The 26581-nt window shown below is 37.5% G+C and overlaps 1 protein-coding gene across 1 annotated transcript in view; it reads left to right on the top strand.

The window, feature by feature from the left end:
* RANBP3L (RAN binding protein 3 like) overlaps positions 1 to 26014 on the top strand; it is a 32283-nt gene extending 6269 nt beyond the window's left edge. Inside the window, exons 3-16 of the mRNA XM_057364648.1 lie at positions 3208 to 3266; positions 3520 to 3556; positions 4173 to 4250; positions 5264 to 5338; positions 6978 to 7052; positions 7728 to 7852; positions 8366 to 8469; positions 12586 to 12706; positions 14069 to 14168; positions 15294 to 15427; positions 16360 to 16480; positions 17028 to 17170; positions 18574 to 18766; positions 23220 to 26014. Coding sequence (XP_057220631.1) covers positions 3208 to 3266; positions 3520 to 3556; positions 4173 to 4250; positions 5264 to 5338; positions 6978 to 7052; positions 7728 to 7852; positions 8366 to 8469; positions 12586 to 12706; positions 14069 to 14168; positions 15294 to 15427; positions 16360 to 16480; positions 17028 to 17170; positions 18574 to 18766; positions 23220 to 23263 — 1409 coding nt within the window. The 3' untranslated portion in view covers positions 23264 to 26014. The remainder of the gene's footprint in view (positions 1 to 3207; positions 3267 to 3519; positions 3557 to 4172; positions 4251 to 5263; positions 5339 to 6977; positions 7053 to 7727; positions 7853 to 8365; positions 8470 to 12585; positions 12707 to 14068; positions 14169 to 15293; positions 15428 to 16359; positions 16481 to 17027; positions 17171 to 18573; positions 18767 to 23219) is intronic.
* Positions 26015 to 26581: the final 567 nt, after the last annotated feature.

Genomic DNA, 26581 nt, shown 5'->3' with positions numbered 1-26581 from the left:
GACCATGCAGGTGAGAGCTCAGAAATGGAATTGGGCTTTTCCAGTGCATCTTCCAGGCAAGGGCTTATTTTGATATTTGAATGCAAGCAAGCATTAGGCCAAYACATTGCTAATTGGACAGCTTCAGGGGAGCCATGGGAAGGGAACGAGATCCCAGTCTGTGATGATTATTCATGGTCAGGCAGACAGGGTCTGTGTCTGGACTCTTGGCCGAGGCTGGTGCATTATTGCAGTCTTTGCAGCCAGAGGCAGCTCATTTGGCTTTATTTTCTGGTACCTTTTCCAACAGCCTCTTTTATCCACAAGTGCCAAGCCACTGAGGCAGTGGCCAGCCCGTGTCTGTCTGTGTCCTGGTGGTGCTGATGAGGGGGATGGCTCCAGCCCAGCCGTTCCTGTTCCTCTGGATGCCCCTGGCTGTTCCTGGACAGGGTCCGGCACTGTCCGGCTGGGAGCCCCCAGTGCTGCTTGGAGCAGAGGCTGCAGGAGTGCTTCTCTTTCACCCAGCACAGCCACCCACCCTGGCAGCAGCAGAATTAGTGCAGAAACTGAAGGAGAGAAATGCAGAGGGATTGACCAGTGTGAAAATTATCACGTGGACATGACTGTGGTAGCTCCTTGGTGTCTTTGTGTTACATCCGTGAGAAGTTCTGGGTGTCTGTCTCTCTGGGGATCAGCTGCAGATGTTTTTTGCCTAAATATCTTAGAAGCTGAAAATGTAAATGTAAATTTATGGTTAGGATACATGTATGGCTCACACAAACCCTGTTATGAACAGCCTGATTGAGGAATGAAAGTCTTACTGATAAGCTTATTCCTGAAGAGWATWCTCTTCAGGAATTACAAAAAAGGCTTTCTTAATTTGAGTAGAAGCATTATAGAACTGTAAAAACTGTAAATAACTGTGGCAGCCTCAGCAACCTCTGACTAAATCTACAGGCAGGTTTGGCACAAGAGCAGTAGGGGGGATATATTCTTTTTATTTACTGCAATATTAAAATATGTGTATTTATCTTTGAGGGATACCATCATACTGTAGCTTCATGTGCTTCTGTTGGCAATCAACCAGTTATGATTTTTTTCTWCAGGACCTTCTGGGTTTTAACACATTGTTGGAACCTTCTTGCTGTTTAAATGTGCTGAGTTTTCCTAGTTCCTTCAAACCYCCTACAGCCTTTTAGTTCCAGCAAAAGTAATAAGTCAAGAGATAGTAAGTCAATTCAGTTTCAACAACAATTCGCTCTTTGCTAATTCTGTTCTTTGGAGTAGAAAATGTACCTTCAAAAATACTGCAAGCTTTTGAGCTTGAAGATTACTGAGCAGAATAAAGGTTAAATTAATAATAAATAAAGGTTTCTACAGTCACTCTTTACTTTTTTGTATTTTTCCTTCATTCAATAAAAATGCCAGTTTGTTTGTTTGTTTTTAAGGGGAGAGAAGAAAGCCTGTTCTCTTAAAAAATCATATTTAAGTCAAATACTATTGTTTATGTGTGCCACTCCCCTCTAGTGAATAGAAGTGGAATTGCTCCATGTCATGCCACACCACTGACCCCCAGCTGCAACCAGATTATAGAATTTTTTTCATATCTCAGTAACAGAGAGTTATCTTTTTTTCCACAGAACAATGTGAACTTTTTTTYCTGCTTTTTCTGTTGAGGATCAACTAAGCCTTCATTGCAAAGCATTTGGCTAAATTTGCTACATTCTGTCCTTTGCACACACATAATGCCCAAGTAAATATAAAATTAACAACAGCAAAACTGTAATATTCATTACTCCTGTGTCTATATACSTCTGGATTTGAGTAATAGTTTCATGCTGCTTGCCTCTGTTTACATACACGAAGCATTTATTTTAACAATGTTTACTTTTTTCTTGATAGTTGAATACATTTTTGTGCAGTAATCTGAACTCCTCCATGACGGGTTGATGTTTGCTTTATGAAAACTTTAAGTAATTGATACCAAAGCTCAAGTTGTTTGGTTACAGATAGGTGCACAATTCTTGATAAAAATATATATYYACATATTTTCACTTGAACATTTTYGTTGAAGAGGTAASAGAAGAAAAGAGTGTTAAAAAATGTTGTGCATGTGATAAATATTCTGTCAAATGTCAGCTAACAAGGCATCAAGTGTGAGATTTCTCTGGCCAGAGGCCAGTCAAATAGCTCAGCAGTCACCTTAGTCTGTTCTCAGTACTTATCAGCCATGGAGAGAAATACATGCATTTAGATTTCCATTTATCTTCAGAAGTGCACTGCTAAAATATCTTTATAGTCAGAAGCTGATTGTTTCTATTTACTGCACATTACAGTAGCTAGCATGAGATGAATCCTGTATGGGGTGTCTTTTAAAAAAAATCTATTCATGTGTGCTTCTTTGGTCATTAATTGTGCCATTATTTTGTATAATAAATRTGTCATTAATCAGTGGTGAAAACAGCTCTTCTTTCACACTGACAATGGAAGTTRGTCCCCTAGAGCTGCACAGGCTGTGAAGATCACAAGCCTAACAAAGTAAATAGCCTGAAGGAGTTGTATGAGATGCAGAAGCAGTGAACCCCTAAATCAACCTAAAATCTGATGTGAGGCAAATGTGTGCAGAAAAACCTTTCATAGAAAAAAGAGCACAGACCCAAGGGTTTTCAGTTATGCCTAAGAAGAGATGCAGAGGTGTGCTGAGAGTGGAATTTGCTTTATAGAGCTYCATATGTTTATGTATCGTACTCACACATTAAAATGACACTACAYACCCACCCACCTGAAGCTTAAAGAGCAGAATGTGTGAATGTAGCTGAAAGGCCAAGTGTAACACATTCCCTTGTTTTCCTTCCTTTTGGGATATTTTATGTTTCACATTCTTGCTCTTTTCTGCAACTCCAAGTTGCAGTTTACTGTTGTTCTTAAAGGATGGCAGATGTTTCTAGTAAACGCTAAAATTACATTTTTTCTTTTAACTGAAAGAAGTATTAAAAATATGAGGACAAATCCCATGGTATCTAGTTAGGTAAAATGCACACTCAGGTTTGAGGATTATAGTTTTGGGTTTTTTTTTTTTAATATACTGTGCTGTACATCACTGCATTTCTGTATTTTCTTCCTTTGTAACAAAAGGATAAACTCCTGTTTGTTATTGCACATTATTTTCAAAGCTTTGATTGAAAAATGCTGTTACAGAATTGTTATTAAAAATTATCTCTTTTCCAGAGAAATCAGTGCTTGCCCAGCCAACATTTGTTTTTGAAAAGAAGGACCGTTCTTTGAAGGTAAAAAGCTTTTTTTTTCCTTGTCATTATTGAGAAAAATTTCTGAGCAGTAGGGATTCTATAGACAATTATCCCAGTAGCAGTGTAAGATTTTTAGCCCCAGTCAAGACTTGTAATCAAGGGTCTCAAAATAGAACAAGGCAGAATAGAAAATAGAAACATGGCTTAATGCATATGTGCATATACTTTGTGTCTCTGTCTAGAAAATGACTGTTCTGTTTTCCTTGACCTTTCTGTGCTTTTTTTTTTCCAGAGGCCTGCAGAAGACCCAGTTTGCAAAGCTGAAAATGGTAATGACCACCTCACTGAAACAGCAAAATATAACTGAGTTATTCTTAGGTCTGCCTGTTGCCCRTGGATACAGTGTTTGGACTTATTTTCTATGAGCAGGGGCAAATCCCAGTTATGAGACTGTGAAATTGTGGGCTGTAGAACCACCCACACTATCCTAATATATATCCCTGTCTTACCTCAAGAGTTCTTCCACCTTACCTCTCGTATTTACCAGAAAGACAAACTCCAGAAGCCCTAAAAATTGACCAAGCATATTCACCAGTTTTGTGAACTCCCAATTGCCTTTTTGTATTTGTTTAGGCAATGTTAAAATATAGCTCCTCATTCTTAATATTTTCTGAGCCTGTGGGCTATGAACTGATTACAAGTGCTTACTTCAGATTCCCTGAACTTGGTAGAAATAATGAAGACTCCYCAGGGCTTTGTGACACGTCTTGATGGAGATTCCAAAGCCCTCCTGCTCTTAGGTACTGCCTTAAAGCTCTTCTATAAGTCAGTTCTAAAATTTATGGTGTTCAGGTTTTAATTCTGTGTCGTAACATCAYGTTCTGATGTTGGCTGACACAACCTGCCAGCCTGTCCCTCCATAACATTATATTTTCTTTTCTCTAGATTTCATTAGTTGTTCCAGAAAACGTGCAAGATCATCATCTTTGACTTTCCAGAAATCTGACTCTCTGTCTAACACTGGTATGTTATTTAGCTCCTGTCATGTTTTAATGGTTGTAGTTCTGTATTCTCTTCTGGTAAAGAAAAGAAATAATTCTCCTGTCTAAGAAATGTTTCTGCTTTGTAGGCATGCTGCAAATGATGAAAACTTAAGCACTGATACTTGCTGGTAATTTCCAATAAATACCTTTTTAATTAAAACATATAATTTTTTCCATACGTCATAATATTACATAAAGCAGTGAAAAATGTCTATACCTCCTATAGTTTACCTGAATTTTTCACACAGGCAAGAGAGAATGATGGCTGGAAAATAATTATATTCCCTGGCTTCTGGAAGAGATCAGTGTTCCCCTTGAAAATGTAAAGCAGTTTCCAGAAGGGCCTCTCCTTCTGTCCAGCCAAGAGCTGACTGGGAAGGGCTGTAAAGGACTGTGCATTGCTTCCCTGGGAAACACACACAAATCACTGTGTGCAGAAGTAGGGATCTATTTTTTGCAATATTTGTTAAATATATGGATGGTACCAGAAMGGTACTTCAGAATCTACTCATTAATATGTGTACAATGTATTTTTTTTATATAATCCTGTGACACATCTGAATGCACCTAAGAGGACTTACGCTAGGTTTGGTTGTCTCTGAAGGTTATACTGGGACAGTTATGGTAGAAAATTTGGGTCATGCCTATCTTAAAAAATACAGCAGAGTGCTGGAGGAAGCTGGAGTGTTTGCCCTTTTGATTGCCCACACAGTTTAAGTGACAGGMCACTGAGTGGTTCTGTTTGGACCCTCTCCACCTGGTGTTCTCCAGGACTGAGCTGTTGCAGCGGGCACTGGGTRTGTGCCTGAGCCAGGATGTGCTGCTGGGGTCATCACACAGACATAACCTAACAGTCTGCTTCAGAAGGGTGGTAGGTAGCAAATAGATATTTATTCTACTGTCAATGAAAGCATGACATCAGACTGGCTAATCCTAAAGCTGATCTTCTTTATTCTCCAAACAAGTGATAATTTCAGTCTCTTACTCTTTTAGATACTTCTCTGATACAGAAAAGAGGGAGATCATCTTCATTTAACATCCTTCYTACTTTTCCTCCCTCCCAGACAGGTAATTAAAAATAAACATTTATGCAGGAAAAATAGTACTAGCTAAAATAAAGATGTTTGCATAAATSCTTTTTCTTCAAGACAAAGCTGAAGTATGTTGGACAAGTCTGATATTAGATGGGAGAAAGGAACATTTTATGAGGAGTACTGGCATTTCAATGTTTTTTACATTTGGTGTTGGGGAATCCTCTGGGGCAGTGGTGGAATCTTTGAATAATTTAAAAACAGGCATGTACAGAGTGTGATACAAATTATACTTGAAAAAACAAAATGAAATTGCAGTAATTACATGATCGTTTGCCTGTATTTTAATGGTGATGGTTCCTACAGGAATAGAATTTGCTATCCTAGGAGCCTGTTTTCCACCTACCCAGGGACTCAGGGAATATCCTCCCTTCTAGCACTAAAAGGAATGATGGAAACGTCTTGAATCCTAGTCAATGTCTCTTACCAGAGAAAGCTTTTGACAGACATTGGCATAAAGGATTTCTTAACTCTAATGTCAAGAGTTCACAGCATTGCAATAGCAGCAAAACACACTTTTTCTTGCAATGAAGAAGTGGTGATTGCAGTGTATCRGTGCCGTTTTACTCGATGTGGTACCTGTGTGGCATTCCACCCTAAAGAAAGAAGGGAAAATCCAAGATTTGTAGGTGGTTGTGGTGAAAAGGAATGTCAGAAGTCAGAGGTTCTGCAAAAGCTTCCAAAGTGTTACTGGCAAACTCCACACTGGGCATGGGCATTGGTGTAAGTCTGCCCTGATCTCCTAAAATAAACATAAAGAGGTGGGTTTGGAATGAAGGGGTGCGGTGAAAGAGAAGCAAGAGAATTAGAGGAGAAGAGAGAAAGAAAGAAAGGGAGAAAAAGAGACCACCAGTCCTGGTTCCAGCATCAGCATTGGTGYGGCTGATGGGATGGCCAGGATCCTGGGACACACACACAGGCTTCATGGGAGCCAGGACAAGGATTTTAGTCCTGGAAAAGCGCTGCCCTACTTCTTCACGCCCCTTCTCCAGCCACATCCTGCACTTTCTCACAGTGTGTTACTACAGCAGTCCTTGGCTGGCTCCAGAACTATACACAGATATCAGTGATGTGCACATTGTCCCCCTTACCTGCTAGGCTTCTACAACACGGCTGCCACCACTTTCTCACTGGTATTTGATATCTTTATGCAAACAGTGAAAGTATCAATAGTGCGTTGCCATCATTCTGTAAAGTTACAAAGGCCTTTTTTGCAGAACAGGGCAGGGTACGTTTATTTATTTATTCCCATGTACTTGGGCTTCATTTAATCATCCTAAAAATGCCTAAAACTTGATTAGATAGCATTGCCATTTCAATGACTTCTACAAACAGGAACACCTAATTTTCACAGCTGTAGAAATATTTTGCATTTAAAACATTGATTAATATCCAAAAGACTCTGACTTAGCCCGAATACCTCTGRTGCTTTCTGTGCCAAAGTCTGCCTAACTGTGAAAACTGAGACAGTCACAATTACCTTGGAGATCTTTTTCAGATGAATTTGTTGGGATATTGCTCAGATACTACCTAAACAGGGGAGGGTTACAGAAACATTAATTAATGGTTAAAATTTGGGTTTACTCCTTTATCAATTTTGAATTCTTTTTCTGTAGTAAAGAAGAATAACATATTCATGACCTCAGGTCTTCTTCAAAGAAATCCCGACTTCATCAGAAGTGCAAGAGAAGGTAACTGTCATTGTGATATTTATTCTCTGTAGTTCTACAAAGACATTCTTTAGAGATCAGAAGACATAAAAATAGCAGCTCTTTTCCATGATAAAGGATAGGCTAGGTATCTTTATGCAGTTCATAACTTATTTGTGTGACAGTGTAAATGTTCTATGAACTCTAGTCTGAGCATTTGCTCTGACTGCTTATTTCCCGTGTGGACTGAATATAACCTTGCAGAGTGAAATTTCTCATTTCTAACTGAGTATCTCTGCTCCTGGAGAAGGTAATGAAGAAACCTCTTGGCATCTGTAGATGCAGAATTAAATCTGAAATGCCAGAAGATAGATCCAAAACAAAGCAGTAAATATAAGTATAAAGATATACTTAAATAAAAGTATAAAGATATACTTAAGTATATAAATACAAATATATTTTATAAGTATAAATAAGAATGTTTATATATATAACACTTCATAATTTTTATCCTGTTAGGATAACACATGGGTTTCACTGAAGAGCTGTGTATTTTAGAAGCCATTACAATTTTTCAGMATATGTAGCAAGTAAACAATAGTAAATGTTACTCAAAAATGTTTTGAAACTTTCAGTTAAAGAGGCAGGATATATAGGTATGAATTAGATGTGAAGAAAAAGTATCTGTTTAAATATTTTGTCTTTGTATTTTGCAAGGATCCTTGTCACCAAGTCAATTGTGGAATGTCATTAGACCTGCCACTTTACAGCCCCCACAAGCCCTGACCTGTCCTGAAATTCCTGTAGTATCTCTAGTGACTAAGAAAGAAGCATGTGTTCAGGTAAAAAGAAAAATAATTTTACTGGACCTCAAGTTAAGAAAAAAAACCCAAACAAACAAAAACACCCAAAACAACCAAAACCAAACACCAAACAAAACAGTGCTGTTTTAAAGCGATTGATTATTCCATTGCGATTTTAAAGAAGTTCCCATATGAATTTCAGTGGAATTGATGTATCACTGACATGATGTGAAAGGTTAAACTCATGCTGACTGTGTTTGAAAATTCACCTCTTCTCTGCAGGCTGTCTGAGCTTTCTGATATCAGGGTTCCATGGGCAAATCAGCTTTGGGTGTTTTGGATTTTGTTTATTTAGAAAGTGAGATTATAGTATTTTAATTGAAGGCACTGGTTTAGTACAGAACTGGAGGAGGCTCTGCCARCTACCGCATCAATATCTGTAACTGTCTATGTCTGTCTATCTATACCTCAGTGGCTCTGGATTCTAGCAGATCTGCTAATAGCAGAAAATATACCAGCTTTAATTAATCCATTTGATATTTTTTTTCCTAGCTACCTGAAGACAGCTCTTATTCATCAGCTAAGAATTCAGTCAATTCCAAAACAGCAGTGGGGTCTTCTACTACCGTGAGTCTTTCCAGCTCTCAAACAACACAGTAAGATTTGACTTGTTATATTTGTMCATATTTTTTCACTTGACTGATGGCATGCCCTTTTGTCCTGCATGTCTAACATGGTACCAAACCCGTGCTATCTGCACCCACACAGGCCTCAGTGGTGCTTCTGTGTGGTGCCAAGATTTGTTTGCACTGATGTGAGCTTCATGCATCATAAAAATGAGACTCCTAACTGCAACTAATCTTTGTGGAACAGGTGATATCTCACTAGCATCACCAAACCAGAAGTTATTTTGGTTTGCCATCTCTCTTCTCACTGCATGTCTGCTACATCTCATAAAAGAAGGTGCAGGGAAACTCAGGAAATTCCATTCTTTCGAGGATTTACCAGTAAATGTCAATGAATTGGACACAAGATACATAAAGAAAAAAGAAAYAGGATTGATTTGGAAGACCAGGGGAATGCTGCAAATGCTGCATTCACAAAGCAGAATTGAAGAGGTACCTGTGGTACTGGTGRTAGGCTGGCATTTTTGTGCAYGCAAACTTCAGAATTTCTTCATCCTCTTGACTGTGTGATGGAGATTAATCAGATTCTGGCTGAAGGCTTGGACAGCTTGTGTCAAAAGTGGCCCAGATACAATGCTGGGAAAATACAGGCTTCTGGTCATGTATTTAACTTTGTAAGTGTTTGCTTGTGAAAGGATTCAAGGCCAGAAATGAGGAGTCATACTGGTGCAAAGGTAGGCTATCATCTTTCTTTGGAGATGAACAAATGAGAGTGCTAGGACTGTGACTAGCCAACTTAGTACTGGCAGGTTATCTTGGGGCATTAATATTGCTTCCTGATGCTGATGAGGGTTATTTACCTGGAAGYTGTGAGCATCAGAAAGACACCTAGTATCACCTTTGATGAGAGAATGACTTTTTAAAATGGCTAGGGTCATGGATAACAGATTTCTAATGTTGCCTAATTCCCCTCCTACCCAAGGAGGGCATAGAATATGTTAATTGCAAAGGARTCTGTGCCAGTCTTCTACAGGGCTAGATGGACTGCACAAGGTTGGGATGCACAGTGCCAGGATTCTGTCAGGAGCTAAGGGATTTTTAGATACTCAAACAACTTAGATTCTTAATCCTTACCAACAAAAAGAGCATCATTGGAGGGCAGATGCTCACTTTGATTTTGGAAGAACCTGCCTTTTCTACTACAAACAACASTGTGATGATGTCCTGTGAAGACAACATTTAGCCACACTGGATTTTTAGCAGAATCAGAATGATGGTAATGTGCATATTGGAAAAGCTAAATCAGTTGGTATTGATACTTCAAATTTATTTACCTTCTGTCACGTGCAAAATATCTAGGAAAAGACTGGTGAGTGACTTTCTCTTGTGAAGCAAACAGAAGAGCAGTGCAGTGTCTCAGTGGCAAAAAGTTAACCTAAATTTAAAGGTGCTTATAGTATTTTTAACCCTTTTTTTTCTTTTTTTGCCACAAACACCCTGCTTGGGGTGCTTGTTCCTCCTGAATTCTTTATATCACTATACTAATCCTGTATATTGCAATTGCAGTAAACACCGGTTTCTTTCACAGTTGAAAACCTATTTAAATACAACCAGGTGCTTACTGCTCTTCTGAGATTGCAGGAGGATATAAGTGCTGTTCTTCTGATCCATATTAAGGACTGATGCTTTAAAATACTTYGGTAAAGTATTTCCAGCACAGCTGTTTTTTCATAAATAATAAACAAATAACTTTACTTAAATTGGCATATGTGCTGAACAGTAGTGAACACTGCAGCCAGACCTGCTCATTGCTAAGAAAACAACATTTTAGGTTTGTGTTTAATTTTCAGTCAAGGCGTAACTGTTGACATTTATTTATAAAATCAAATGCAGAGACAGGGACTGCTTTGCTTACAGACATCTCTCCCACTTTCCTTCCTCTTCMACTACTTCCTCTCTTCATCATATGTTTCTGTGGAAAGACAAGTGAAAATATCTTCTTGTCCCTTTGCAGTAGCTGCAGATGYCCATGTTCCAGAAAACCACTAAGTTTCATTTCCTGGGCTGGCTGTAGTAATGAAATGAAAAGGAGAAATTTCCAGTTTCTTAATTCTGATTAAAAACTTGGAACACTTGTGTCGTAAGTGTCATAAGTGACAGAAATACAACAGTGAGAAAACACAGGCTTGCAGTCACAATATCCAAATTTGCATAAGGATTTACTTGGAAAACTGGACAGGTTCAAGGCCAGCACTGGAGTGGCAACTACTCAGACCTTTCTGGACACTCTGAGAAGGGCACTACCTGAATCTATTCCCATTCCATAATCCTGTACCCCTACCTTATCCACATTACTCCTCGCACAGCTCCTTGTTATGATCATACCCTGATAMCAGTGACTGTGTTTTGCATATCCATGACAATGCCATCCCTGGTGCACTTTATTCTTGCCATGCAGCAATGTAAGACTGTTAAAATTTTAGTAACATTTTAAGGCTGGCACTTCCAGTCAACTTTCTCTTAAAAGAAAGAACCTGCACTGATTAATTTTTCTTACATTTCTGAAAATAATCAAAATTATTCTCCCCACTTTTTCTTGGAAATWAGCCTCTAGTTCCTGTTTTTTAGCTCTTTTGATGTGCTGTGTTAAAGAAATTGYTATTGGAGCAACCTAGAAGTAGCAGAGGAAAGGTCAGCATGGCAATTGATCACAATTCAGTAAATTTTATCAGTGAATTTATTCAGTAAATTTCACATCAGTGAGGGATGTGTTTATGGATGAAAAAATCATTAACACACTTCAGATTCCCCGTTYGTGGCCTGGAACATGCATAGAAGCTTTTAAAGATGAAGAGACAAGTATTTTCTGATGTCTCTTTTTTGCTCTTAGTCTTAGCAGCACATGAAGCATGAAAATGTTAAAGAATACTTTTCTCATTAAGTAATTGAGAAAAATTGAGATAGGTACTACTTGTTAAGCCCTTCATCCTTGAAGAGCACACATTAATTGTGAACAGAGAAACTACATTTTAGAAACAGTCATCAAAGTTCTGCCAACAAACCCAGGTAATTAACAGGAATATCCTTTGCATGACATAAGTTATGTTAAGCCTTCCCAAGGGTGGTAAATACTGTGAAAGGAAAGTAGAAGTGGTGCTGAAGTATGCGGTTTGTGATGCAGTATCTGGCTGCCTTCCTGCCAGGTCATCCTTTTGGTACAGAAAGTGAAAAGAACTTGGATGGTTTTGCCTGTGCTAGCAAGACATGCAGGATTAAGCTCTACAGAAATCATAAAAAAACCTATAACTCTTTCATGAAAAAACCTCAAACAAACCAAAACCAAAACTGAAACCAAATCAGCAGCAGGAACAACTTTCACAAGGACTTTTTTTTCTAGTGACTTTTACAAAATATGAACCCTGTTAATTTAAAGTGGCTCTGTAATTAGCAGGTCAAATCACAGTTCTACTTATAACAGAGAATTCTTGAATGAAATCTTCAAACTATATTTGGCCAGTACCAAAGGACTGCAAGTATTTAATTCTCTTCTCATTTGAAGTGTAACTATGAAACAGGTAATTGAAAAATTGAAATACTTTTCTCTCCTGGTTTAGTTTCACTTCATCTTAAGCCATGTGCTATCACACCTTTACATTTTTTCAGTATTTGTGTGCGTATTTGAATGAACTGCCTTCCTGCCCTTCCAAATGTGAGGAGGATGACAGTGGAGTGCCTGTAAGGCCCTGGGGTGTGCATTATTCTACAGGTACCAGASCTGCACCAGCACGAGAATATAAGTGTTAATCGTTGGTAGTCTTTGGACGARCAAAAGGAAACTGCGAAACAAAAGTGACTCATTAAAGTTTTTGCAGTAAGACATTTCCCTGAGGAGGAAGTGGCATGTTGTTATGCTGCTTGCTCTTTGATTTAAGGAATGTCCTCAATAATCTTAAAGAAATACAGCRTGGTACTGTCTGTTCCTTTTATGAAACATTGCATAAAGTATATTCTCAGATTCTCTTAAAGAATTTGTCTGATTACTTAGGTGATTTTTTTGTTTGTTTTTCTCTAATGATAGGTATGGTGAACTTCTAAAAGGCTTTAAATAGTTCTAAATCACATTCTTATGTTGTTTTGTTTCCACAGAAGTCAGAAGCTCGAAGAAAGAAGTGAACAAAAGAGCAGCAAATCTGATTTCGTGTTTGGGGAAAACATGGTTGAAAGAGTTTTGGTCCGATCTGCAGACGCTGGCAAACTTTTTATCAAGGTTAGTGTACTGAAGAGTGTAATTTTTTTTTTATTTACTCTTTTTAGGTCTTCCTTCTTTTAAAGATGGGAGTAAATATGATTCCAATGACTCTTGAGGAGAAAATATTTAAGAATGTGCTGCTGGAGAGGTGGACATTCTTGCCTTCACCACCTTAGACTGGTTCTACCAATTTGCGCTTCTGGTTAGCTCATTTTTCACTTGGAAGAGAGTTTTCTATATATTCCATGTAAAGTGGAACAGGCACAATGTAAGATAAAAGAATGTGGTCCCTACTGGTCTAATGATGTCCATCATGATAACTGYGAAGAGATAGCATAACTGAAGAAAGCTGGAGAGACACTGTTCACAGGAACATGGAGTGACACAACAAGGGGAATGGTTTCAAACTGAAGGAGAGTAGGTTAAAATTCAATATTAGGAAGAAATTATTCTCTTTGAGGTTGGTGAGACCATTGGAACATGTGCCTAGAGATGCTGTGGATACCCCATCCGTGGAGGTGTTCAAGGCCAGGCTGGATGGGTCTCTGAGCAACTGGTCTAGTGAAAGGTATACCTGCCCATGGCAGAGCAGTTGGAACCAGATAATCTTGAAAGTCCCTTTCAACCCAAGCCATTCTGTGATTCTATGAAAAATAAGTATGAGGGGAAAATTGGACACCCACCCTAGACAGTGTCCATGTTAAAGCATACGTGCCATGCTTGTGAGGCAGCTTAATGGGCAAAGTCCTGAAAGACACCAGGATGAAAAGGTGGTTCCCAAGCTGAGGACTGCACCGTTGAAAATGGAATTGAAATTCAGTTTTCAACAGAAGTAGGATGAAAACAGAAAGCTTACCTGCCAGTTAAAATAGCTTGGCAACCGTGGGTTTGGGTTATGACTTCTGGCCAAGATTTATTTATAAGGTATGAGTTGAGCCACTGAGCATTGTCAGAAGCCACAAGCATTTATTTAGACATGCCTAAGAAAATTTATCTGCAAAACCAGAATGTGATGGAAATTTTTAAGTCCTCTGAGGTTGTTTGTGGTGTCTGATGGTTTTAAACCACTCTTCTGGGAGCTATGGGCTTGAACTGGAAGTAAACTGATACCTTAACAGTTAAGTTCTTCAGTGGATTTAAATCCTAGTGCAGGATCCATATAAGGAGGCCATTCTTCATGGTGGGAGAATGATGTACTGAGTTTATGGTAATAACATTACTTCCTCTAGAGACTGAAATTGTATCATCTGGGCTAGTTTTTACTCTGAAGCGATTAAAGTTGCTAATCTTCCACCTAGCATGCATTMAATTATTCAATGTTCTGTTTTTATTTAAATAAAAATTTAAATAGTAATTCTTATTTCCCCCATGTTTTTCCAGAGTCCTGAGAAACATCCCAAGCTGTGTAATGAAGCTGATTTACAAAAAGGAGAAATAACATCCATGTCCCTAGGATCTTCTCATGTTGGGCCACGAACAAGTAAGCATACTCAGCAMACAGGCACAGTTAGCTTCATTATTATGTTTCACTGTATTTTAGAGGGTGTCAAATGAGTGGTGGTCAATAATTGTCATCTGTTCTCAAGCKATCCAGTCATGAGTACACTTAGAGTATGTGCCAAAATCTCTGTTCAGAAAGCAGCCACAATTTGGTTTATGACACATCAACTGGACTAGCTTCAGAAARCATGATCTAAATTCCTCAAGAAAGGATGAAGTTTTACAGATTGTTATTATTTAAGACAGATTATTATTTACTGTTTGAAAAAAAAATATGCAGCAATCTTTATGAATGCCTTTTGGACCCCATTTTTGAGCTACAGTTTTAGACTCTCTGCTGCTTGCATTTTGCAACTGCTCATATACASTATTTTGATATTTTGGTTCTTGATTGTGGAACTGAAAGTTCTATACAGACAGATTTTGGGGCTTGTTTGTGACTTTGGTGTGAGATTTTGTACTAGGCAAGCCATGTAAACCTAGGCTGTGAGGGAATCCCCAACAGGCCCCTTTGTGAGCCCTTCTCTTTTTTTTTTTGCACTGCTTTTTGCTACAGATGTATTAGATCCTCTGATTTGTCTAAGCATTCTTACAAGTAAAAAATCATAAAAACAAAGCCTTTAGAACATGTGTATAGATGCAAATATACAATAATGTTGTTCCTTTCAAATCTTGTTCTTCTGTGTTCCTTTCAAATCTTATTCTTCTGTGTTCCTGTTAAATATTCATCCTATATGTTATTATTCTGAATATTGGGATATGTAGTAATCTGCACAACAGTATGACAGATGAGTTTAATTTGGAAAATCAGCTTCTAAATAGCTAGGTCTTGTTTCTGCTTGTTTCTGTTYGTCCCTTGGGACAAACGTTTGCAAMTGCAGACAGCCCTGTTCAATTTGCATGAGCCTGTATAGTGAGGCATTTTGTATTCCTGCCTTTTCCTTTTCCTCTTCTGTTTATTGCTTTGTCCAAAAATTTATTAATAAACACTWAAAAACAGCAGATACCGTAGGTATTACTGATGTCACAGGCCATCATGTGTGCTAATTTTTTTATCCTAAAAATATTCCCTGTACAGAAAGAATTTCTTTTTCTTTCCCTACAGAAAAAGCTTTGTTGGGGAATAATGCAACACTAATTGAATCAGCAGCTGCTTGTATTTCCAAGCCAGAGGAGAAAATCCTGTTAGATAAAGTTGAAGTTATAACTGGAGAAGAAGCAGAACACAATGTATTGCAGGTGTGTATTTCCTTGATATAAAACCTTGATGGTGAGCAGTTTTGTTGTCGAAAAGAACATCTAGATCTACTACAGATGCAGTAATCTGAAAATAATTTCAGTTTATATTTTAAATGTTTGCTATTTTTAAGCTAGGCTTCAGCTAATCAATTTTTTCTGTAGATTGGTATTTTCTTTTTCATATTATATTTTTCCATTTTATAGTCCCTTTCAGTAAGTGACTATTTCTGAATTTATAAGCATCTACATAGTATACCAGCTATAACCAAAACCTTAGAATTGGAAGTGATTTGAGTAAAGATAGGTTTTATGAAAAATCTTTACTGGGGGAAAAAAAGCAATGTGTTGTTAAAATAATTAATTTTATAGTTCAGCTAAAATATTATGTTCAGCTAAAAATTATGTTTCCAACCTGGCAGGGCATTTCTTGCTATTCTTCATCTTCAWAGCATTATTTTCTCAGAAAATAGCAATTATACATATGGTTTAAAAAATCTTAACCTTATTTTATCTTTGATTAATTCTTCTGTCTTGCCAGGACACAAAAGTTTTACTCTCTTTGAAGCAGTACTCTTCTACTAGTGGCACTGGTGTCCTGGGCTGCATAATGTTTGTAGAGAGTGAGGAAATAMGACAGTACAACTTTTGCAAAAAATTCAGCTGTGCTGGTGGATAGCATAGATGAAGAGCTAATGAAGATGAAATAATTGAAAAAGTAAACTACTCAATGCTTTCTGTGATGAGAAAAGGGTTTAGGACACATCTAGGYGCCATTTCATTTTAAGTAATAATGGTGATGTATTTTTATATTTACCTTTGTACACATGCATATGGATGTATTAACAGCCATAACAAAAGTTTTATAACCATAAAGTTTTAGAGCCAATAAAAGTAGCATGGCTGGCAGTTTTCAGCAAATATTTCTCTTTCAGATTAACTGCAAGCTCTTCATATTTAATAAGCTTTCTTTAACCTGGACTGAAAGAGGCAGAGGATCCCTGAGACTTAATGACACTTCTAGCAATAAACATGGAATGTTGCAGTCAAGGCTAAGTAAGAATTAAATAATGAAATACCCCATACAGAAAACATCAAATGACTTGTTCTATGGTTGGCCAGAGTAAATTTATTTTAGAACATTTAAATCTGAAAAGCTTTTTTAATTTAAGTCAGGTTGCTGAGAATCTTTTTACCTGATAAAATTCTCTGTGTTACAGACTGAGGAACTAGGCTCACATACAATGTTAGGTTCTGTGTACTTCTGCTGCATTGTGTCTTCAGCTCTGTCACCAGTCTGACAGTTCACTCTTCATTGATTCTGCTTTTCCAGCGCCACTGTTTCAAGACATTCTTGGAATGTTGTTTTTACTGTGCTATCATTTTTTTTTGTATTGTATTGCACAGTTTCAGCAGATTGTTGCATTTGTGTACCAGACACACTGAAAAAAACTAATATATCTGGCTATTTAAAAAAAAAAAATCACTACATCAGGGGTTCAGACCAAATTAAAAAGAATAAATGGTGCAAACATTAAATGTACATCAATATTAGAGAAAACTGCTGCAGAATATCTTAGCGTRTTAACTTCCCTTTTTTTAGTTATGCGAAATCAAGGTAGCTTGAGACTGATTCTCAACACCCGACTCTGGGAACAAATGGTTATAAAAAGAGCAAACAGAAAGAGCCTGTGCTTCACAGCAACAGATCAAGAGGACCACTCTGTTCAAGTATTTTTAACTCAGGTAAGTAGGAGATAAAAGCTCCACCCAAATCCCCACTTCCTCTAGAATTCTGAAGAGTTGCTGAGATTAGTTTTAGCAAAAGGTCTTCATGTTCTGTCAGACTATGCCCAGCTTAGATGTTCCATGTCTGTTATTATGGAATGTATTCGAATAGTATTTCAAAAAGCCAGGTGTGATGATGTGATATGGCCTTAAGAGAGACATTTCCAGACTCTGGTTCACATACCACCTGTGGAATGGGTATCATGCCAGTAATATGCAGAAAATGCTGGTTTTTTTTTAAATGGAAACAATACAGTGATAATTTCTTCACAGGTAGYTACAATTTTGTAAGTTAATCTGGTAAAAGGCAGTAGCTTTCTGCCATGGTTGTCAACACAGCACKTGCAATAAATCCAGTGCAGGCCCTCCACTCCTTAGCTGGGAAGAACAGAGACTTTCAATATCGCCTTATGTAAAACAATTGTCTTGGGAACCCTGGTTTTCTCCAGCAAGGGGTAAATTTGAAGTGGAAATGTGGTAGACTTATTTGCAAATAAATAGCACATATGCCCGGAAATGTGGTGGACTTACTTGCAAATAAATAGCACTTACGTCCTAGGTTGGAAAGCAAGTATATAACATGAGTTTAAGGATGTTTACAGTTTCCCTAGTAGACCATYCTAGGAAGGATTCAGCTTGCTGGGAAAGAATAATAAATCACCATTTCCAGGAAGTGTCCCATGTCATACACAAGCAAAGCACAAGGCACTGTACATACATGCAAGTACTGTAAGTCTGTCACTTCCTAGGAGGGATTGATTTAATTATGGCTGTGCTGGACTGCAGGTCTGCATGTGAGAATTRTAAATATCCTCATTTCCAGCTGTGCTGCACAGTTTTTCTCATATGTAGAATTTACATTCTGTAAACTATGGGCATTACTGGGCAGTAAAAACAGACAGGTATGAGGAAACCACGATACATGACAGCTGTATGGGTGTACCAAGGGTTGCAGSAGTCTGCTTCTGCAGTCACTGAAGAGCCTGGTATCCACCCCTAMAAGTATCCAACTGGTGACTGTGTATATTAACATGTCAGTGCGTTCTTCCTTCTAGAATCATACCCAGGAATCATCTGGAATGCCAAGTACTCCATAGAAACTGAGCTATTCTTCAGGGACAATAATTTTTAAGCTTATGTTTCTTGTAAATATATAGAAAATAATCAACAGCTACATATCATAAAACTCAGACTGTATAAAGAAACTTGACATTATTTTGGATGTTAATTATAAAGTGTGAATCTTAAATTGATTGCTCTGATTAAAAAGGACAAAATACACCTCTWTTGTTTTTTTAATTAGATTTTAAAAAGAGAGATTTTTCTCATGGTTTGGACAGTATGCATTTTATGTTCTGCAGGCAAGCTCAAAAGACACTGAACACCTGTATGCTGCAATACATCATCGCCTTGTGGCATTGCGAAGCTTTGCTGAGCAAGAGCCAGATGCTCATCAAGTGGATACAGAGTTAGAAACAGCTTTTCAGCCATTTAACTGTGATAGTGATGATGAAGATGATGAAGAACTAACTCAAGTGAGCAGCACTGGCTCTGGTAAGCATAAGCTTTCCTGGAAATGCTGTAATCCTTTCAGGGTATTTGCTTAAATTAATAAAAATTTGATTTTTTTTTTCTGACTTTAACTTTTATCTGATACAGATACCCCTTTTTAAGATAGAATTACCATAGAGTAATTCCTTTCAGTATTTTGACTTACTACTATTAAAATGTAACATTTTTCYAGGTCAAGTATCTGACACACATTTCTAGCAATGGAATACTCTTGACAAAATTTGAGGTTTAAGGAATGTTAATACTATCAAGCATTATCTAAATGCTTTTTTTTCAGTATGTTTCAGTAGAAATGACTAGAGATGTTGAGATACTGGTTTTACTTTAAGTGAAGGATGAATCCATTCACATCAGTGCCTAGCTTGTTACTAATACCCCAGAGCATGTGTTTACTAAGATATTTACTATGTCATGGATAACTTCATTTAAAACACTGATTTTTGATCAGCTGTAACAACTACCTCAACTAGGAAATCTTCAGGACAACATTTACACACCAGTTTTGCCTGCTTTCTTCACCATAACAAAAATGTACATTCCTCAAGAGAAAAATGCCATTAAAACAAGATATAAGACGCTAATGACTTAACACTTCTGTTAATACTGCTCACAACAGGGCTCTGGACACATTTGCAGAAAGCAAGGGAGGAACAGTTGTTAAGACTTCAAAGCTCTCCTATCTTAGCAAAAAGACATATTTCTGGGGCAAATTCACTGCTTGTGTCAAACTGCTACAGTGGATAAAGTGATACAGGAGCTGCCAATTATGTGTGATTTCCCAATAGATGGACTGCATCAGGCAACTTTGARTTGCTGCTCACAGGATTAGTTTCCCTCTGCAGCTAGGTAACATACTGTCCTTATATTATAAATCTTCTTTTCAACAACTATTAAGAATCTAGTAATGAACAGTAATGGCTGTAAGTACTGTTTCCTGAAGGAAACAATATTTTCCCTCTTTTATCACAGAATTACAGAATATCCTGAGCTGGAAGGGACACTTCAGGATCATTGAGACTAGCTCCTGCCCCTGCACTGTACACCCCAAAAGTCATACCACAAGGCCTGAAAGCATTGTCCAAATGCTTCTTGGACTCAAACTTGGTGCTCTGACCACTTCCCCAGGGCGTCTGTTGCAGTGCCCAACCACCCTCTGGGTGAAGAACCTTTTTCTACACCCAACCTAAAACCTCCCCTGACACAGCTTCAGGCCATTCCCTTTGATCCTCTCACTGTCACCACAAAGAAGAGATCAGTGTCTGCCCTTCTGCTTCCCCTCATGAAGAAGTCAGAGACCCCAACAAGGTCTCTCCTCAGTCCCCTCTTCTCCAGGAACAAGAAGTCAAGTGACCTCAGCTGGTCCTAATGTGGCTTCCCCTCAAAGTCCTTGGTTGTCTTTCTCCTGGTACACTCCAATAGCTTTATAATCCCTTTATACTGGGCCAAAGATGAGCCAAAACTTCACAGTTTCTGGTAACTTGACAATTTTGAATAGAACTTGACTCCTTCCCAGAATTACTAATGATAAGAACTCTTTCTTCTTTTAGGGGAAAAAAAGAACAGGGTAAAGGAAATGTCAAAGCAGTGTASGAACACAGATATACAAGATAAATAGTTATTTTGATTTGAAGAGGCTTCTGATACAAATATTCAGATAGCAGCCGGCAAACAGATTCTAAAATGTGTGAGGTGTGTTTTTTCTGGTCCTGTCCCTATGCATCTGTACCTCATTTATGCCTAGCTCATGACAACAGTTCTAACAATCCCTTTCAAGTGTTTTTTTTTAATGGCTTCTAGCATTTCCTGCTTATCTCAATCTCTTCTGAGAGCAGAAGAATTTAATTTGCATACATTTCAGTTACTGGTATCCAAGTCACTCCTTACCTTCAGACATTCAATCTCACTCATGACTGTCCCTGGAACTCCCATTTGTAAAATGGAAGAAAAATAGACCTTATGGGTTTTGAACATGATGAGGCCAGTTTTAAATATCAGCATAGAAATGTCTATTTGGATGCAAGAGAACAGATCCTATATATTTAAGAGCACTTGTTTAAATATTTTAATTTTCATGCTTTCATTTTCATTTAAGCATGTATGTGAATTTCATCTTTTTATTGATGTAACTCCATTTTGGAGATTACCTCTCCTTAATAGTATATAAATGTGTAGAAACATGAGTCCTCAGGGACTGTTTCTTTACCAGAAATACAAGAATTTACAAAATATGCCTTAATTTTATTTCATTCCATTCCGTTTGTTTTGTCTCAACCTCCCGCCCCACATAGTTTTCTTAATAAAAAAAATTAAAATTACTAAAAGCAATTTCTTTCTTATTAAACTGAACTCACACAGTTGCCTAGATGATGCTATGTATTTCATGACACAGAAAAATACATGAAAAATTATCATTATAATAATTACCTTTAGTGCTTGAGAMTGAAGAAGAAAGCAAATATAATATATATAATAAGTGAAGCATTATGGATTTTGAAGTGATTCTGTATATTTGCAACGCTTTGTTGTAAGCATCTTTTACAGAAAACTCTTAATCTACAGCGTGTTAATGTTCTATACAGACAACGTATAGAACATAAGGCAGTAGAGCAATTTGTAAGATTTTACAAGTTCAGTATAGACATTTATTSCAATATTTTTTAAATTCTTAGTTGAATTGCTTTACTTCCAAGTAGAGATCATAAAGTACACTAAAAAAAAACAAACCTGGCTGTGTCTGATATTTTTATCAGGTCACATTTCACCCGTTACAGTTTGAATATTTTTACCAACAAATTGTTCTGTAAATCTAAGTGGAGAGAAACAGAACAATTCATGTTTAAAAAGGTTTTGAGAGTGGATGGGATCAATAGCTCTTTGGAAAGTATTTATTTTTTCTCTCTGACTATAATAAAGTGAGCTGAGGAAATTAATTTAGACTAAACACTAAACTTCTAGGCTGACCAAAGTTCAAACAAGTAAAGTACATGGGAGGTACATGGGAGTGTCACTAGGCAAAAATAAGTTTTATGCATTACTCCATATACTGCACCTCACTGATCTGAAATCTTCTAATTTCATCCTGATTGAGGGATCCTCTCTTTTGATTGAGGTGTCCTCTGTGGAATTTTCTGTTAGAAGCTATTAGAATGAATTCAAAGATTCTGGARCCCAGGACTAGGTGAGTCCCAAGTCCCTCCATACATAGCCATAGACCTTAAGAGAAAATCACAGTGTGCCAAGACATAAGAGTGTATCCCATATGAACCCACAAAGAATTGCAAGGATTTTGGAGAGTACTGGTATTGAGAGCCAGCAGTCTCCAGATAGCTTGTTGGTCTGAGAGTARTTTGTTGGTCTGAGAGCCAAACGGTATACCACAGAAATGCAAATGCAAATGCACTTGCAGAAATGGAAGATGTTTTATTTTGAAACATTTTCTGGTCCACTATACATGTGCTTCCCATCTAAGCTTCATCTCATCTGCTGGAGTTTATCAAGATTTAAAATACTACAAGAGCTTTCTACTTTGCAGTAAGGTACTTTTAAAGTTCTCAAAGGAACTGTTGTTCAGCAACACAACAGTAACTCCTGAAAAGCTGCTACTTTGTTAAGCATTTCTTGTCAATTTAATTCAAATTGTTATCAGTTTTTAAGAATTCTAAACCRTAAAGCTAACACACACACACCTGATAGCAATTAAAACCGAGGAAAAAGGAAAAGTTAACAATTAACTTCTTTGTTGGAGTTTCTGTACTCTTTTCATCAGGCACTTGTAATATCTATAGCAGAGAAAAAGAAAACAACCCTCTAATTGTTTTTTTAATGTTGCCACATCAAGAAAGATAAGGGGGAAAATCAGATTTAATATTCTGACAAACACAGACTTTCATTTCACCTGTTAGAGATTTTAAACCCTTAGTAAGTAGGGATGGCCAGATGGTCGCATCAATTTTTAAGCAGATACTGTGATAGTGGTATTATATGTCTGATATTATTAGTCAGCTCTACCTGCTTTCTGCAGATGAGTCAAAGCTACAGAGATTATACACCAAAACCACTTTGTCATAACCAGTGCTGGCTGAAGATATGCCGGATTTCTCACAGTTTTCTGAGCATCTGTAATGGAGTCTYAAGACAGTTTACCCTGCAGAGAGTGAGACAATTTCCTGCTAGGTACATTGCCCTACCTAGACATCAGATTCCTTAGTGTTTATGTGCTTGCCTTTATTGACATGGAGGGTCATAGGCTTCATTCATGATTCACGTGCTCAAATATTTGTGAATAATCCTGTGTTATCTAGTTAGATATTTACCTAAACCAGGAACTGATCATATCCAAACTTTAACCTACTGCTTTGGTCTTATGAAATGCTGGATTGTTTCAAAACATGAATATGCTCAAATAAGCAAGATTTTTTTAAAAATTCTTTTTCAGATCATTCTAGATGGAACCGTAGGCGGTCTGTTGTCTGCTCATGATATCTGCCAGAGGTTACAACAGCTCAGTTGGGAACCCATCTTCCMAAAATGTCTAAGCTGACTCATCAGTCCCTGGAGGGAGGAAATCAGATGCATACTATTTTATGACTTTTAAGTAGAGGTTGATTTTAGAGACATCTTAAGTTTAACATAYTGAGGAAGAACTTTGGATGCACTATTGAGGGTTCCAGGCAGCCTGCATTGCACTGAGCTCTGAATAAGAACATGGCTTCCAATAGTCAAGAACTGTTACAAAGACTTCCAATTTTCAAATTAAATATATTTAGATACATTACTAGAGTAAGGAATTTTATAGGGAATAAGTGCTTATTCATCATATTGATGGATAATACCAYATAAGCATGAACTAATAATATATGTAAAACAGATATTTGTTACTTTTAATCTGTTATTTAAAACATATATCTGAAAAGCTTTAAATTGGACGTCACTGAAAAAAATTATTTAAAGTTGTCTGGTMACACCCAGCATCCTGCTTTCAAGTACATACAAGCAAATGTATGTACTTTAGTCCATTTTAAGCAAATATTGGGGTGGGAAGTTATTATGACCAAGGCCTATARAAACCAGCCTTCATAAAATGGTATTTTTTAATGTGTGTTTTGAAAAKATTTGGAGTTGTATACTGGCTGTAGGTGGGCAAAGAGCAATGATCTGCATTTTTTCAGCTGTAAGCACCAAAAAAACTCACCATGAAGAAGTGCAAGCCGGTTCTAAGRAGTGTATGAGCTTTAAAATTTAAAAGTGTATCTGCTTGCACTCATAAACACATTTCCATTTGCACAAAACAAGTGTTTGCACTATTAATTGTTCACTTGATATACACAAATTCATGCACAGTACAACTGCATTTWAAAAAATCCCTCAAATGTGAGATTATCTGAGATTACTTCTGCTTTAGCTATAACTATTCCTAAATAGCATGATTCATTGATATATGTGAGTATGTTACACATCCTCATGTGAACAATAATCCAAACAGTGCCCAAGACACARTTGCTCTGTAGAAGTCTTTCTACAAACTACTGCCTTCTACCTAAAAATTTTCATGAGAAATAAAAAAACCCATTCTGTCTAATGGCACCTGGCACCTGTGAATCAAGACTTACAAGGTCTTTCATAAACTATACACAGTAAGACACACTGCTATGTTCTGTGTTTTAATTTTGTCAAAAGACAGAATATGTCTGCAGTCTCTCCATTGCCACTTCCCTGCTACCTTGTATATTGTCATCCTCAGAGCTGAAACAATGTTCTGAAATAGCTCAAGTTCTTTTAATAAGGATAATTTCAACAATTTCTCAATCTAAAAAACTGCATCACACCCGAAAAGTTACAATTYAGTTTTCCCATCTGAACACATGAAAATGGAACAATGCTAGCTTTTTCCTGAATTCTCAATGCACTGTCAAGATTAGCATCCAGATGAAGCAGAATTAGTTACCTGGACTATGCTGAATCCTAAATGGCCCACCAAAATTAGCACTTGTCTGACATTGATTTAGCATCTGGATGACAGTAAACTTAAGTGGGACTTGATTTTTGCCTTGAGGAAAAGGGGAGCACTTCCCAACAGAGCACCTGTGTCAAATAGTGGGAGCACTGGGATTCCCTTTTACTTCAGTCTGCCCATAACAAAAATGTTCTTTCCATAACGAGCTGTACCTTGTGTCCTTTGTTATCAACCTCAGTCCTGACCACAACAATATTTACATCACTGACCTTCATATTTCATTGCTGCAACTCATCCTCAGGGACAAAGCTCCATGTTATAAAAACCCAGGCAGTTGTAAAACACAGCAGTCCTATGTATTTAGCAACAGGTCATGGTGATAAGTTTGCCCTTGAGTTCAGCCGGCTATGCACTGAATGCAGAGTTTGATTTCAAAGTCTGTCCTGATAATCAAAGCTTTCTGTGAAACGGGATTTAAGCACCTGACTGTCATGATACCCCTCTAAATGCTTTTACCTGTGGCTGTAAAACCCTTGRCAAATGAGAGAGGGTTCCAGGGCAGGAGCAACAGAACTTTTTCACACAGAGGACTTACTCCTACTTTGTAATTTGCTCCCACAGCATACAGAACAAGATTTATAAATAAGCTCTCTTTTGATCTGCCTCTTCCCAAGGTCTTTACATATACACAAGCATACATATAAACACACACACTCATGTGCACACACGCTCAAATGCAAAGCTTCATCTCCTAAAAGCTGAGGAGGAAAAGAGATGTTTATTTTAAAGAGATTGGATACTGTGGTAATAGAGRAAAACTTTTTGTTCYTGAGAACCTAATTACATGTTCTTTTTAGTCCCACTGCACTAAAATTCACTGATCCTCAAGACTGAAGGTATGCCATTATGAAATATATTAACTTAGTTTTAAAAATGTAAAGTTTGTCATTTTATGAAACCTGGAGCAATTTCTATGCCTCGACAATAAACAATTTTCTTTCCACCTAAATTTCTGTGTAACTAGGAGTTTTATTTTGTGTCTTGGTTGGAGCTTTTACAGTTCCATGCTGCAGAATCTCAAGCCTGCTTTCTTAAGGACACAACATGGAAGCAGTTGTGTACTCCATCCATGCATCTGTCAGATCCACATTGAGTCCACTATTCAGTTACARAAAAACTGGACAGGAGCTAGAAAACTAAGGCAATCTAAATTCTTYGTGAAAATTGGCAGTTGCTCAGTGACAGAAATCAGGAAAAGGTGTCCACTGAGGAAAAAGTTTCAGGGTAGGCTTGGTATCTTTGGTGATGCTGGTGGGGCTGAGTGGTGCATTCCTGCTTCTGTACAAACTGCAGYATTTTCTGGGAGGGAGGAGAAATAAACCATGGAACAATGGGTCCCTGGAATTACTGTGGCCTGAAGAGAGGTGTGGGGACATGACCCAAACCCATCAAACCAGACATAACCAATTTTTTTTTCTAGATAAATGCTTATTTATTTCTGACAAACCCCAGTGATTAATTTATACATAAGGGATGTAGAGCTGGAAAATCTTATGTATTCATGCAGTAGTAATTTTTGCAAGCATAGAAGACTAGCAGTTCCTAATAACAATGATATATATCCAGATATTTTCTACTAAGATCATGACTTTCCAGCAAAATCTACTTGGATGGGATAGACTGAATGTCCTACTTTACATTCTGGAAGTGTTTGTATCTCTTCATAAATCTTGTCCCTCAGGTTTATAAGTCATGCTCTTTAGTGACCTCTGAACTAGTTTTGGCAGACTGTATGAAGTTAAGAGTTAGGAAATGTCTCTATTGAATAAATGAATACAGAAAAA

This window comes from Malurus melanocephalus, unplaced genomic scaffold (assembly GCF_030028575.1).
Source record: "Malurus melanocephalus ecotype Western Australia unplaced genomic scaffold, MMel_1.1 scaffold_41, whole genome shotgun sequence".
In the NCBI taxonomy this organism is placed as follows: domain Eukaryota; kingdom Metazoa; phylum Chordata; class Aves; order Passeriformes; family Maluridae; genus Malurus; species Malurus melanocephalus.
This window is presented reverse-complemented; position numbering and strand designations above follow the sequence as displayed.